The sequence below is a fragment of the Filicampus tigris genome, chromosome 17 (genome assembly GCF_054856515.1).
Source record: "Filicampus tigris isolate MCC_2025a chromosome 17, RoL_Ftig_1.0, whole genome shotgun sequence".
In the NCBI taxonomy this organism is placed as follows: Eukaryota; Metazoa; Chordata; class Actinopteri; order Syngnathiformes; family Syngnathidae; genus Filicampus; species Filicampus tigris.
Window position 1 is genome coordinate 16,083,813 of NC_141233.1, and position 13,986 is coordinate 16,097,798.

A 13,986-nucleotide genomic window follows, 5' to 3' on the forward strand; every position below is an offset into this window, starting at 1 on the left:
GGTTCTACTTTAACAAGATAGCGCTGCGACCTGACTCAAGAAACGCTTAAATGTTACTTTTAATTACTGTTGGTGGTGCCTCCATTAACCGGGGGAGTAGTTAATATCCTCCTTCTACACTTTGTGTATTTTTATATTTTGTTATAACCCTGTGAATTAGTCAAGATGTACTTCCATATCTACAACATGGGCATTGAATGTTAACACAACATTTATTTATTAAAAGGTAAGAAATAATATGTACAATGTAATATGTCGCAATATATGGGAGGGGGGGGGGCGTACTCTTGGCTCAAAGCATCAGCTCGCTTGTAAAATTCAGATCAACAAATTGTATGCACAAAGCAGTGCTAATCCACTAAATCATTATTGTCTTGCAAAACAACGATTAGTCAACTCTCAAAATGGCAACGAGCACAAAAACTTTAAATTCAAGAAAATGTGGGCCCCCCCACTCAGTCACACACAGTCAAGGAGTACCTTGGGTACCAGTCCAACGCACGTTGCAGGCCTGATGCTCTTCGTGCCCAAAGTTTGTGATTGAGTATTGACAGTTCCGGTGAAAGATGAAGTTGGCGTGTAGAACTCCACGGGGGATGGGGCGGGGGTCTTTGGGGAGAAGGAAAAACAAACAAAAACAGAGTAGCAAAGAAAAAATTTAGCAAAATCCATAAGAGAGGGGGAGACGAGGGGCAGTTGCGCTTGACTCAGCAGCACGAAATGCAGAATGCGAGACATGACGTGAAGAAACTGTCGTGGGTCCGAGCCGGCCGGCAGCTGGAAAAAACGTCCAGCAGAGTGTTGTTGTCTTCGCTGCTCGCTGCAGAACTGAGCCACAAGTGCGTGTACTATTTCGTTTCGGCGGGAAGCTGGAATCGCAACGGGGTTTAACTCACGTTCTCATTAGCAGCCACAGCGAACGAACGTCACAGTTCAACTGCTTAGAGCTAATCTCCATTAGCAACGACGCTAATTTAAACCAAACGGACAGTCATCGATTTGAAAAATAACCAGACATATAAATGTCACGAACTCTTCGGCATCCAGTGTGTACAAAAACCCAGACAAAAGTTGATCTCGACGTAATGTACAAAAATGTCCAAAAGCTCGCTGAAACAGCCTCAAGCATTCTCCTCTCACTTGCACGGTGACATGAGGGGGTTCTCCAGTTGGAATAAGTCCCGCCCCTCGACCTCAACGTCATTGGCTAAACTTGATTTAGCCAATGACAAGACGGAATTAGAATGAATGACAGTTTGGAGACAAATGTTAGGCTATTAACGTCGCCACAGGGCCAAAGTAAACATCCCTCAACTCAACACATTACTTGAAGTGAATTGTCCTAAATTGAGTCGTGATGATTTGGCTCAGTATGCGCCGGGTTATATTACATTGATGACAATGATGATGGCAATGTTGATAATGACGAAGATGCTGAAGATGGTGATGAAGATGATTAGGAATGACACTGGCACTGGTGATAATGAAGACAATTATGATGACATTTAGCGATTATGATGACGACGACGATCGACATCGCGGAGAAGGTGATGATGAGGACGGCGGCGATGATGATTATGGCAACAATTATGAAGATGATGGTGACAGCAACAATTCTGATGATTATGATGATGATGGTTATGACATTGTTTGTGAGGATGACGATTCCGATGATTATATGTTGGTGACGATGATGGCGACGATATGATGATGCGTCACGTGAGCATGAAGGAGATGATTGACAGTTATTTTTGTTTGACTATAAAAATGAACATTTATTATCAAATATTGGCAGTCAGGTAGCACGTGGTGAGCACGTCTGCCTGGCGATTGGGACCTTTGTTCACTCTGGACTTCTTTCTTTAGATGTGACATAATATTGATTGGCCACCAGTCTGCAATTTGTCTATATGTGCCCTATTATTGATTGGCGACCAATCCACAGTTTGTCTACATGTGCCCTGACATTGACTGGTTGACCAGTCCATGCTAGCTGTGTAAAAACACAAGAGTTGAACTATGTGACAAAAAAAAAAAGGTGAATGAAAAAGTTCCAAAGTTCCCTTTGGCTGCTGATGGTGTTGGTGTCATCGCCATGGTAACCAAGCCACGTCAACTGATGATGAACAGGCCTTGCTCAGCCACCGGGGGGCTCCCGTCCCCCGCCCTGCTGTCCACCAGCCTGCGTTTATCTTCTTTCTTAGCCCCGCCTCCGCCCGCCAACACTTCCTCCATAAGCTCCTCCCCCAGCTCGGGCCGAGCCGTCCGATCGGTCAGCTGCAGCATCGTGACCTGTGACATCGCAGACGCAGATTATAACGCTTCTCGGGCGTCCAATCGGCAACCAATGCTGAACGAGCGGCGTGACACCTGCGAATCTTTGAAGAGCTGCAGCATGGCCACGCCCACCACCATGACCAAAAAGGCGCCCACGGCCGAGACGGCGTCCGCGGCGGCCATCTTGCGCCACTCGCCGAAGAGCATCGCGGACGTGACGAGGACGACTGATGTGAAAAGGACGTAGTACACCGGATACACCAACAGGGGGCCGAACGTGTCCAAAGACTTGTTCAGGAAGTGCACCTGCGCCCACACACATGCAAACATACACACGTATGTAATGCACATTCACACGCACACACACATAACACGCAAGCATGCACACGTGGTTTGGCTTGTTGTTTTGAGGGGCGGAGCCAAGTACCTGCATGGCTACGGAGAAGATGAGCGTGGCCAGCAGCAGCCAGGTGAGCGGTCCAGACAGCACGGCGACATCGTGGAGTGCTGCGGAGCAATAAATAAATAAATAAATAAAAGAGATTCTGACAACATGGTAGCATTCGTGCGTGTGTGCGCGCGCGCGCGCTCGGAGTCTGACCGCTTCGGATGGCGATGGCGAGCCCCTTGACGCTGGAAACGGTGAAGGCGCCCAGCAGGGAGCAGACGGCTACGTCGGGCAGCAGGTGGTCGCGCGACACGTTGGGGCGCCAACACGACACCCACACCAGGAGCACGCACGCCACCGTCACGCACGACATGAACGCCACGAAACCTGCCGCCGACGCAAAGTCAACCACGCACGTTACGCCAGACAACAAATGCCGCGCAAGCTAAATGCTAACTTGGAATGCAAAACGCCATAGATGGCATAACAGATATGAGCACTGACGTCATGGAAATGCAACACATTTCAAACAAATGTGAGTTGAACACATCCTGAGCAGCAACGCATACAAGCGGGGCGCACAGACTACGATCCTTCACCTGGCTGCAGCAGCATGTGGTTCATTTCCTGAAGTGATGCCACTTCCTGTTCCTGAGGGGCATGGATCACCAGCAGGACACTTCCCAACACGCACAGGACGCAGCCCAGCTTGCTCACAGCATTCAACACCTCCCCCAGCAGGTAGGAGGACAAAAGGGCGCTGCGGTGTACAAATACACGCACACACACACACGCACACACACATTGTCACTGTGCGTGTGTCTTTGCGTGTTTGCATGGGCGTGAGAGCATCTGTATGTCCGTGCTGTGTGCGTGCGTGAGCTTTGGGCTACCTGAACAGCACGCTCAGTGCCCCCAGCGGCGTGACCAGCGTGGCTGACGCAAACATGTAGGCCGCAAAGTTACATGCCTCTCCAGCGCCCACTGCAGGAGCACGCGCGCAACAACATTTGCATGAACTGTCGCTTGGGAGAAACTCGGCCAACGCTTTCGCGTCTTCGCAAAACGAGTGTCTCAACTAGTCTTACTCGTCAGCAGGCCGCTCCACCACAAGCAGTCCTTCAGGTAGCCGTGACCTCCATCACCTACACACACACCCACACACACGCTCAGTTCGCCACCGTATGTCTGTCTGCCATGTCTATTTCCGGTGCTCACCTGCTCTGGTTTGACCAATGCTGGCTAATCGGAGAAGAGCTTTCTTCTTAAGAATGACACTTCCACCAATCAAGACGGCGGAGAGGAGGGCCAACATTAGCCCCACCCACTGGCTGTAGACGGTGGCGGGAACTTCTGGACACAAACACTATGATGATGATGATGATGATGATGATGATGATGATGTCACACAAGGTCACAAAACATGGGGCTAGGCTGTCACGATTGAAATTTTTAGAATTGATTATTCTATCGACAATTCCATCATTTAATCAAACAATGGGTTACAATTTTATCTTGCATTAATTTAAAAGGTATACAATGTGTAAAATCTGAAGTTAAATAATGACTCTAAACTGAGCGCTACGACTGGGGCTACTGATCAATGCTAGCAGGGCTACCACTTTGATACACTTAAACTTAGTTTCTAAAATTGCTTTTGATAATGTTATTCTTAATAATGAAAGGTATTTATATTAATGCATTGCTCATGTGAATAATTTCTCCCAAAAAGTGTAATTATTTTGAAATTACAGGTAGCAATTCTACTGATGAGGCATTTGCGATCAGGCCCGCGGGCTACTCATGTGATCCTGCTTGAAACGATCACTCGATTATTAGAATAGTTATCGATTAATCTGACAATCGAGATGACAAAATCACACGGCACCGTCGGGGTGTAGAATGACGCATTCTGAATGTCAAGATGATGTCACATGACACCATGATGTCATAAGGCAGTTCAGTGACGTCACATGACGCCATAACGATATGACATCACCCTCACGTCTATGTGATGATGTCACATACGACTCCATGATGATGATGATGATGATGTCATTCTAATCCGTTCGGTACGTCCCCTAACAATAGACACAATGTGACCTGACCTCACAAAACGAGCATTTTTTCCTCGGAGGGACCAGTTTGACCAGTAATGGTGGGCTCGTCGTGTTGTCAGAGTAAACACACGCGCACATCGCCTCCTTTCACAAACAAACGCAACTGCTGCATTATGCGACATACATCTGAAAAGAAAAGTTTGAAAAGCTGTTTTAAAATAATCTTGTTCATTGCTCACCTTGCTCTGAACAAGATAATGACATCATCACGGCTTTTAACTTGGGCGCAAACACGCGGCTGTTGTGACGTCATCAACACTCAAAACACCTGTCATTGCATGAGATTATGAATATATGAGTTTGATAATAATGAATTGTTGAGAATAAAACACTCACCGAGCCCGCACGAGGCGTTGTACACGCGCATCCTGCCAGCCACAATAGTATAAAACGGCATGCGGACTGAGCGGCTCGTCCGGCCAGGTAAACACGTGACCACGCCCTCCAATGGCGCCGGCCGATGAGCACTGACACCATCAAGTGGTTCGGGTTATTTATTTCTTCACATAAGAATAACTTTCGAAGGTTTGGAGGTCTGTGTGTTTTTGTTTCTTATGTCTTAAATGCTTTCGAAACATTTGAACAGTACTGCAAATGCAAAATGGTCTACTCACTAAAACCGTCATGTACGTCAATATAAAAAAATAACTCGTTTCAGGTTTTTCTATAACAAGTTGTGTACTTATCTCTCCGAGTCACCTTCGGGCTAAAATGTGACACACTAAATACGTCGTAAGCGAATAATGAGGCAGTTACATTTTTTGTCTACTCTAGTCGGACACTTACGCAAGGGCGTATTATGGGTGCCATCTGGTGGCCGTTTGCAACAACACCAGTGACTGGCTGAGTGGAGTCACGTGAGAGCCGACTCAAACCTCGCAAGTTGGAAAGATATTCTGCTTGTTCCTTTGTCAGTTTAAGTACATACCTCATAAATTGTATCAAGACATAAAACACAAAACATGTATTCCGTTATTTTCCTTAGTGACTTTATATTCGTGATATTCGGCACAACAGTTGTTAGTTTACTCACTTCCGGGATAGTACGACGGCTGCCATCTTGTGGCGGTTTGAGAGCTCCCACAATTGGCTGAATGAAGTCACATGAATTGCGAGGCTGCTCGAATTCTTCTCTTTTATTGGCTGAGTGGAGTCACACAAAACCTGCCTTTAATCCTCTTCGGTGGAAAAAAAAATAAAAAAGCTAGCGTGCTCTTTATGCACACAATAAACGCTTAACTAGTCACGGACCGGTTTAAACGATTTTGTTCCGTGACCCAAACATGAGCCAAAAATCTTTATAAAGCCAGTTTGTCCGACCTCACAGTAAGACCTCGTGGCGCAACGGTAGCGCGTCTGACTCCAGATCAGAAGGTTGCGTGTTCAAATCACGTCGGGGTCAATACTTTTTTTTAAGATGTCTTAACACACAAGTTTGCTATCGAGTATTTTTGATTGATACAATCCACAAGACTGCGATAAATGTTACATTGACAGTGTTTCACGAATTAAAAGATTTATGGAACCTTCTCTATGGTCTCACTTATTGCTGTTCCATTGTATTACTCAGAGGAGGGCATTTTACAAAATTTTGCTGGTCCGTCATTTCGTCATCAGCCAGGGTACCCGTCCGTCATTCATCAGTCATTTTTTGTGACGAACTGAATTGTAATCCTCAGTTGGTCGGTCCATCAGTCAGTCCATCCGTCGCCACAAAAAACATCAGCAAACCAGGCGCAGTGATGATTACACTGACGGATGAAAACACACTTCCGTCATTCGTCAGTCTACCATTTTTGAAAGGTGTGCTGTCAATCGTTAGCAAAACGGGCATCAGTCAGTGATGGACTGATCCGCCGGTCTAACGGTCTGCCCATCTCTGGTATTACTCATGATCATAGTCTGCACAAATGCACACATGTTGATGTACTGTATTTATGTACCATCTCAGTTATGTGCTTTACACGCTATACTGTATATACAAATTAAATACGGCTTCAAGGCTGAGTTTGCAGTTTAATAAACTCTTACTATACAAGTGCACACATAAGTAAAAAAGTAGCAAAATATCATTTATTGTACACAGATAGAAAAAGAAGACATTCGACAAAATGAAATATAAAAGGGCATTTTTGAGCGCTGACTGACTCCCAAAATGTCCATGGCAAGTTCCCATTTGTCATTTAAAATGAAATAATTGTAATTCAATTTTATTTAAAATAATAATATAAAATGATACCTAAGTATCGGCTCTTCTCAGGCTGCGCTCCTCCGCCTCCCTTTTTCCTCCGATGCGTCTGAAGAAGGAAATGAAGCCGAAGGAGCCGGCCGGCCCGCTGGCGGGATTCCCGACACTGGCCGTCCCGGAGCCAGATGAATACGAGCGTTGGGCGGCGGCCCTCTGGAACAAAGTACCCAGTCGGAAGGCGGCGGCGGCGGTGTCGGTGGGCAGCTGCCGAGTGGAGTCCACGGACGCCGAGCGCCCTCGAGGAACTCCGGATGTGCTTTCCCACACGCCGTCGTCCGGCTCTTCGGCGTCCGCCCCGCCGCGCCACCGAGGGCGCCGCTGCCGGGAGCACGTCTGCGGGCTCAGGATGGTCCACGGCGAGCCCAAGTCGCCGTTATTGGCGAAGAAAACGTCCCTGGTTCTGGGCCGAGGGGTGCGTGGAGTGGACGGACCTTCCACGCGGTCCTTTTCGACTTTTCCGTGTTTCTTCTCGGGACTCTCTCGCGTCATTTCTTTGTCCCCGGCGGGAGTTTCCGGCGGCGCAGGGGAACGGGAGTTCCTCCGTGACCTGCCGACGGAAGTTCCCTCAGAGGTGGCGGACAGGAAGCTGTGCAAGGCTGACTCCAGGCTAGACTCCGGGGCCGGGGGCACGGGGGCGCGTTTGGCGGTCAGGCGGACACTCTCACTGCTCTTACGACGCTCGGCCACATCGCGCTCACGATTCTCCTTTGGATGTGAAGAAAACAATTTCTGGTTTGGGAAAACCATCAGCGGCTTGTGCAGTAGAAATAAACACAACCACAAAGAATAGTTTGTTTCTGCGGTCTGGTATCTTTTTTTTTTTTTTTTTTTTTTTTTTTTTTTTAAATGTACATGATTAATTTTACTTTTTTTTTTTCTACCTGGCAGGATTTCACGGTGATCATTTTTTTGAAGTTAGAGATTGGGACAGCCACCTCCCAATAGAAAGTGACATATAAAAGATGACTTTTTATACATTCAGTTTAATAGTATCTCAATTAATGCCTTGTGGTAAAATAGATCATAACAAGATATTACTAAATATGCAAGGTCTGAACACTTCATTGTTTTTTTAAATTTGATTTTCATTGTGGGACAGCAATTTCAAACAATTGCAACAGATTTGTGGCATTACAGTCCTGACGTCGCGCACCTGCACGGCAGCGATGAAGCGTCGGCCGAAGGAGTGGAAGATGGCGAAGCATTCCTCCAGCTTGAAGTTTTGCGGGTCCTCGCAGAAAAACTCGGCCACGGCAAAACTCAACACGTCGAGCTCGTGCAGCGATGACTTGACGTGGCAAAGCTCGTCATCGCATTGCTGCAAAAACACAAAATGACGACCATTTGACATGCAGCACAACAGCAAAATGCAAAAAAAACAAACCAAAAAAAAAAATCTGTGAGGTTTCTTTCACATAAGGAAAAATACATTTTTGAATTGAAATAAAGAAGTTATACTCTTTCTTAGTGAAAGTAGATCTTTATTTTTGAAGATTACAATGTTGTTAAGAGATGTTATTATCAGAGCTGGGCATCGTCCATGCGTCACCGAGTTCCCTTCTGCATATTTCACCCATCAAGGCCGGAAGCGCATAACCGCGTTTCTACTACTAGAGCCGGGAGCGCTGTTGCGTCTTTCCAACTTTAAAGCCGGGAGAGCATATATGTCTTTTTTTTTTTTTTTTTTTTTAAATCAAATTCTCTGTCTCTTAACCATTGAAATGCATCAAAATACAGACATTTTTTACATGAGGTGTTTTTTTTATTTTTTCTAATCTGGAAATATAATATATTATCCCACTCATACTATCACGACTTCTTTCTGGAAAAATAGATTTACCTCGAGGAAGGGCGCCATCTGATGGTGGAGGTGGGGATGTCTGCTGGCGTACAATTTGACCTCCTTGAACCTCTTCACTTCCCTCTCCAAGTCCGCCAGCACGTCCTCTTTGCACACTCTTAGGCCACATTCACACAAATACACATACGATCTCTAATAATAATAGTAGTAATTAATATATATCAAATCAAATCATTTGAGTATGACACACCTGGCTGCCATTCCGATGTGCTCCAGCTGGCTGGGAAAACTCAGCAGGTCAGCATCAATGTCCTCCGCTTGCTATTGGCACAAGGAGGAGGAAAACACAAAACAAAACGTGAAAAATAAAACGTTCACAAAATACAATTTCACCTCCTCATTTTTTATTCTCCTAAGACTTATTTCATGATTACTTTTATGTGTTTGCAAAATGTGTTTTTAAGATTATTGATTCTTAAAAACATTTTGTTTTACATTGGGGGGGAAAAAAGCACCACATTTCCCCATCGAAAAATGAGACTTTCATTAAAAAAAGTAATTTAAAAAAAAGTCATAAAACTACGACTAGTATTGTCCTCCGTCTGTCTGAATGCAACCGTTAAAAAGTCTAATTTAATCATACAAATGCATACTTTTCAAAAAGAGTCAACAAATCTTACTAGAATAAAATGTAGCATTAAGATGATTCTACTTACGACTACTTTTTGGAAAATTGCTTCAAATAAAGGCATAATCTTATGATAATAGAAAAAAAAATCTGCATAATTTCGGGGGGGAAAAAGATGAAATGTTATTCTTTTGGGGGACCTTAGCGACGTAGTGCAGGAGGTTCATGGCTGGCTTGTTAGCCTTGGTGTCGGCCAGCTTGAGCAGCGACGTCATCCTGAAGCCGATGACGTCGGCGCTGTAACCGCCCTGCGCGGGAAATCAGTGAGCCGGCGTCCGATCACACGCAAGTATGACGAGCCAAGGACAAAAACGAGGAAATACCCACAGCATTCATGTAATTGCCGGCTTTCAACACCAGGCGGATGACGGCGTGAAGCTCGTCGCAGTCCAGTAGCTCTGCGCGGGGGAAACACACGTTTGATTAGCGCTAGCAAACAGGGAGTAGCTAGCCTAGCCTGGCCTGGCGCTAGCAAGCATACCGTTAGCCGCTTGGATCATGACGGCCAGCGACTTGCTCACCTCCTCCATGAGAGGCAAGAACTCCTGGCGCAGGACCATGGTCTTCAGCAGCTCCACGTAGCTACGACAGTTAGCGCAAGCACGCTAGCAAAATTGGCTTATTTGTTATCTTGCTATGCTGGGTCAAAGCTAACATACATAAACATAAATTGACATTATGTTGACATAAATGATGACTTGTAAACAAATCGAATTTTGAAAAGCATTTGTTTTTTTTACAAGTATTTGTTTCGTAATAAAATATAAAGAAAAGTTTCAAAGAAGCAATGCTCGTAAGTGTACGAACAATAAAAAAAAAAAAACGTAAGCATACATTATTTTTGTTTGCATATTTTTTTTAATTTTTTTCACTCACCGCGGCACTTTGACCAGCTGCACCATGAAGCGATCGGCCTCGGATAAGAGCGACAGGTTCCCGCTGAAGGACAGCAGCTGCTTTACCTGCGACCAGTTTCACTTGGTGAGGGCTGATGGCCGAAGGAGCGGCCGACGGAGCGGCCGACGGAGCGGCCGACGGAGCGGCCGACGGAGCGCTACCTCGCTTTCCTCGGGCAGCAGCTTGCACAGCTCCGTCAATTTTCCGCCGCAGTCGCCTCCGCCGCGCAACTCGGCCCGGACGATGTCCTCTAGCAATTCCGCCGCCGGCCTGTAGTAGGAGCCACCAGTCAATACAAATACATTTGTATTTTTTACTGATTGTTGTGTTATTTCAAGATTATTATTATTTTTTTATTATTTTTTTTTTTTACACATTTTGGTCAACGTTTCTAATATTTGTGCACTTTTTTGTCCACTTTGTCAAATAGATTTGAGTCACCTTGTATTATTTTTATCTAATATTTGTGTGTTTTTCTTCTGTGTTTATGTTTCGTGCAATATTTCACAGAATAGATGAATGGCATTTGCATTCATCACAGCTGCGAAAGGTGATTTGGGATGCGTGTTTTCTTTTGAATTAAACTTGGATGTCAGAGTAGCACTGTGATGTGGGGGAAGCCCGTTTTTCCCCGTCTTACCTCTTAAAATATCTGAGGAAGATGCCAATGTTCATGCTCTTTTTGCCATCCAGAATGCTCACCTGAAGACAAAAACCATTTCATCGCGTGACTTTTTTTGGAGGAACTTTGCTGCGGAACTGAACACTTCCCCAACTGAGAGAACTTCCTACCTGAGGCTGGGGCGGGCGGACGCCGCCGCAGCCGCCACCGCGTGGTCTCCCGAAGCCGGCCCGGGTCTGGGCCCGCCGGTCCACGTGGCCGAAGAGCTCGTCCATGCTGCGGGTGTCCAGCACCAGCTCCCTGGGGGGCAGCGCCGACGTCCACACGTTGACTTTGCCCAGCACGCGCTGGCTTGGGATGGTGTCCCAGTTGAGCTTCTTCATGGAGCGCCGCTGCAACGAGGGCGGCGGGGGGACGAGACGAGGAGGAGGCGGAGGCGGAGGCGGAGGCGGAGGCGGAGGCGGCGGCGGCAGCAACAGAGGAGGCGGCGGACGAGGAGCAGGTTCCGCAGAGCAGATCGGTGCTGCCTCCATCATGTCGAGGGATGCGGAGGTCTCACTTTCCGCCACCAAAAAGCCCAGTAGAGTCAGATCGACAAATCTGCATCATTTCACTTGAGGTGTATCGAGTAACCGGCAACTAACTGATTATCAAATTATCAAATTAGATGACTGATCATCTTTTAGGGCTACAACCGGAGATGGGAAATGCAGGTCCAAAAAGTAAAATGTATGCCACAGTTTGCCTTTAGCCACAAGTGCTTCGACTCAGGTAGCTCGTTTAGTTGCTAGTTGAGTAGAAGCAACTGTAGCTCAAGCCAAACCGTGGCAGGGATTTTACTTCCTGGACCTGAATTTCCCATCTCTGGCTGCAACAACCAATTATTTGAGTCATTTTCTTAAAGCGGAAGCCAACCCAAACATTTTTTTTTCAAGAATATGTTTGCGTTTGTGTTTCAAGCGACGACTTGACGAACACCGGTGGCAGTGTTCAGCCGGCACGAGCCAACAGCAGACGACTCGACTGACAAGACGTCAATCAAAAATAAAGTGTTCCTTGCAGTGCCGAAACGGGAACTTGTTTGCATCATACATGCGCCGAATAGATCAAATCTGACTGCCTCGTCGCATTGTCGGTTCAGTTTCGCCAAAACGTGTCAAGTCCTTAGCCAATGAACACGCGATGTTTAATCCTACATCTCTTAAAAGACATTCGCCCTGGGTTATTCGTTGACGACCGAATGCGGTTTTCGGAGCGTCACGACGCTTCCAACACCCCTCACCTTAATAGTTGACAAACGTAGCAGTCCAATGTGTCCAAATCGCGTGGTCGCCTGCTTTTAGTGAAGTTTGCAGCAAGGGAAATGCACAGGTAGGACCCGTGCCCGCCAATCGGATACCGAGTTGGCGAAATGACGTCTCCACCAATCAGCCCAGGTAGGCGGTAACAGCCTCCCATTGGCTCAAAACTCCCCAGAAGTCCGCCTCCCCTGAACAAAAACACTTTAAAAGTCCCAAATGGCGCAAATGCAGGAAGCGTCTCCCCCAGCGACAGTCAAAACTTTTATATGAAATTATAAATAGCATACAGACCAGTGGGAGTAGCTCGCCGCGCTGGCCGCCGAGACCGGCTTCTCGCCGCCGCTTCCAGTCATGCGCAAAAATAAAAACTCGTTTTTTTGTTAGACCGATCTCGTCTAGCCCATTTCGGCTCTGATCGGAGCGTCCGTTAGCGATTCCGACTGCAAACTTCGGCCGACTTGAGCAAAGCCACCCCCAGTTGGGCGATACATATTTCATATTGATTTCCCCCTTTAAAAGTAAAAAGAAGTACAGACTGTAAAACATACTTGAGTGCAAACAATACATTTTTACAGTCAGAAAAGTACTTGGCACAATGGTGGAAAACATTCAAGTCAAATACACTTGTGAAAAAAAAAAATCTGCCAAAGTATTTGCGCTTGATAACTTCGTTTCCTTCACTCTTAAGTAGCCTCTTGCACTTCCCTCAAAAGCCACATGGGGGCATTGTGCACTAACCAGTGTGCTGCACGCGCGTCATATTTCCAAAAATGGTCAAACTCATTTTACCACCCGTCCAAAGAAATGGGTGACACTTTCTTCTGTGTTAAAAAATAAATAAATAAAAAATGCCTAGGAGTGTGCGTGTGTGTACGTTCATATAATCGGGCAGAGACTTGCCATCATTTCAACAAACAATCCAGGCTATTAACTTATTTTCCTATTAGGCAGGGCTTTGGCGCCATTTTGGGGCATCTTTTTATAATTGCACTTTAATCCAATGCTAAAAAGTAACAAGAAAAAGAAAGAAACGCTGTGAGAAGCAAATCACTTGCGCTGAGGCTATACAAGTTGAAATGCTAAAGCGGCACACACGCAACACAATCACACACACGCTGCACAAAGACAGACGCATGCAAACATTCCCAACACACGCGCACATACTCACCCTGACACACATACACGCAACGTATACATTCATACTCTCGATACACACATTCTCAGTAGACACACACAGACAGACTTTCAGTCCACACTCAATACACACACAGCCAAGGAGCGCGTTGCGCTGAGTCCGTGTCGAGGAAGCGGCGCAAGAAGCGAACCTTTCTGTTGCAAATGTCGTCCGGGGCTAGCCAGGCGCTAATCAGACGCTCTGAAGATCATCAAAGGTCGCTGAAAGGTCGCCCGGCCCTCGCGGCCTGCCAATCACTTTTGCCGGTGACCTATCCCCAAAGCCCGCTCCGCACCTCGTGCTTGTCACGTGTCCACCTGCGGTCCAAGTTTGCGGATTAAAACGAACAATGTTTTAGTCTCTTTTGTTGGTCTATAATCACCATTGCATTGACGCTAATTTCCATGAGCCTGTCTATGGCGTTTTGTACTATATGTTAGCATTAAGCTAGCGGACACTTAGTTGAACAT

The 13,986-nt window shown here is 46.3% G+C and overlaps 2 protein-coding genes and 1 non-coding gene across 9 annotated transcripts; 1 reads left to right on the top strand and 2 right to left on the bottom strand.

Moving 5' to 3' along the window:
* Positions 1 to 198: 198 nt before the first annotated feature.
* Positions 199 to 5,968, bottom strand: LOC147133712 (magnesium transporter NIPA3-like). 7 transcript variants are annotated; one of them, XR_015081896.1, is made up of 10 exons: positions 5,122 to 5,221; positions 3,884 to 4,018; positions 3,754 to 3,810; positions 3,559 to 3,649; positions 3,265 to 3,425; positions 2,879 to 3,052; positions 2,705 to 2,784; positions 2,371 to 2,583; positions 897 to 2,292; positions 199 to 777 (listed from the first exon to the last, which is right to left on the bottom strand). XR_015081896.1 is itself a non-coding variant. In XM_086012919.1 (10 exons), exons 2-10 carry the CDS (start codon positions 4,990 to 4,992, stop codon positions 2,113 to 2,115), a joined length of 1,116 nt encoding a protein of 371 aa, XP_085869045.1. In that variant the 5' UTR covers positions 4,993 to 5,053; positions 5,122 to 5,221; the 3' UTR covers positions 199 to 2,112. The 7 variants fall into 7 exon arrangements, 6 of the variants coding, with proteins under 6 accessions (XP_085869045.1, XP_085869044.1, XP_085869046.1 ...); XM_086012919.1 differs by adding an exon at positions 4,965 to 5,053 and having other exon boundaries at positions 199 to 2,292; positions 3,884 to 4,015; XM_086012918.1 differs by adding an exon at positions 4,965 to 5,053 and having other exon boundaries at positions 199 to 2,292.
* Positions 5,969 to 6,115: 147 nt separating this feature from the next.
* Positions 6,116 to 6,187, top strand: trnaw-cca (transfer RNA tryptophan (anticodon CCA)). Its single transcript has one exon. It is a non-coding gene; the product is annotated as a tRNA-Trp (tRNA).
* Positions 6,188 to 6,574: 387 nt separating this feature from the next.
* Positions 6,575 to 12,534, bottom strand: LOC147133714 (FH2 domain-containing protein 1-like). The gene is made up of 12 exons (XM_086012622.1): positions 12,324 to 12,534; positions 11,212 to 11,599; positions 11,060 to 11,121; positions 10,581 to 10,689; positions 10,399 to 10,484; positions 10,004 to 10,104; positions 9,850 to 9,920; positions 9,663 to 9,770; positions 9,085 to 9,155; positions 8,874 to 8,991; positions 8,187 to 8,351; positions 6,575 to 7,738 (listed from the first exon to the last, which is right to left on the bottom strand). Exons 1-12 carry the CDS (start codon positions 12,497 to 12,499, stop codon positions 7,025 to 7,027), a joined length of 2,169 nt encoding a protein of 722 aa, XP_085868748.1. The 5' UTR covers positions 12,500 to 12,534; the 3' UTR covers positions 6,575 to 7,024.
* Between the last annotated feature and the right edge of the window lie 1,452 nt (positions 12,535 to 13,986).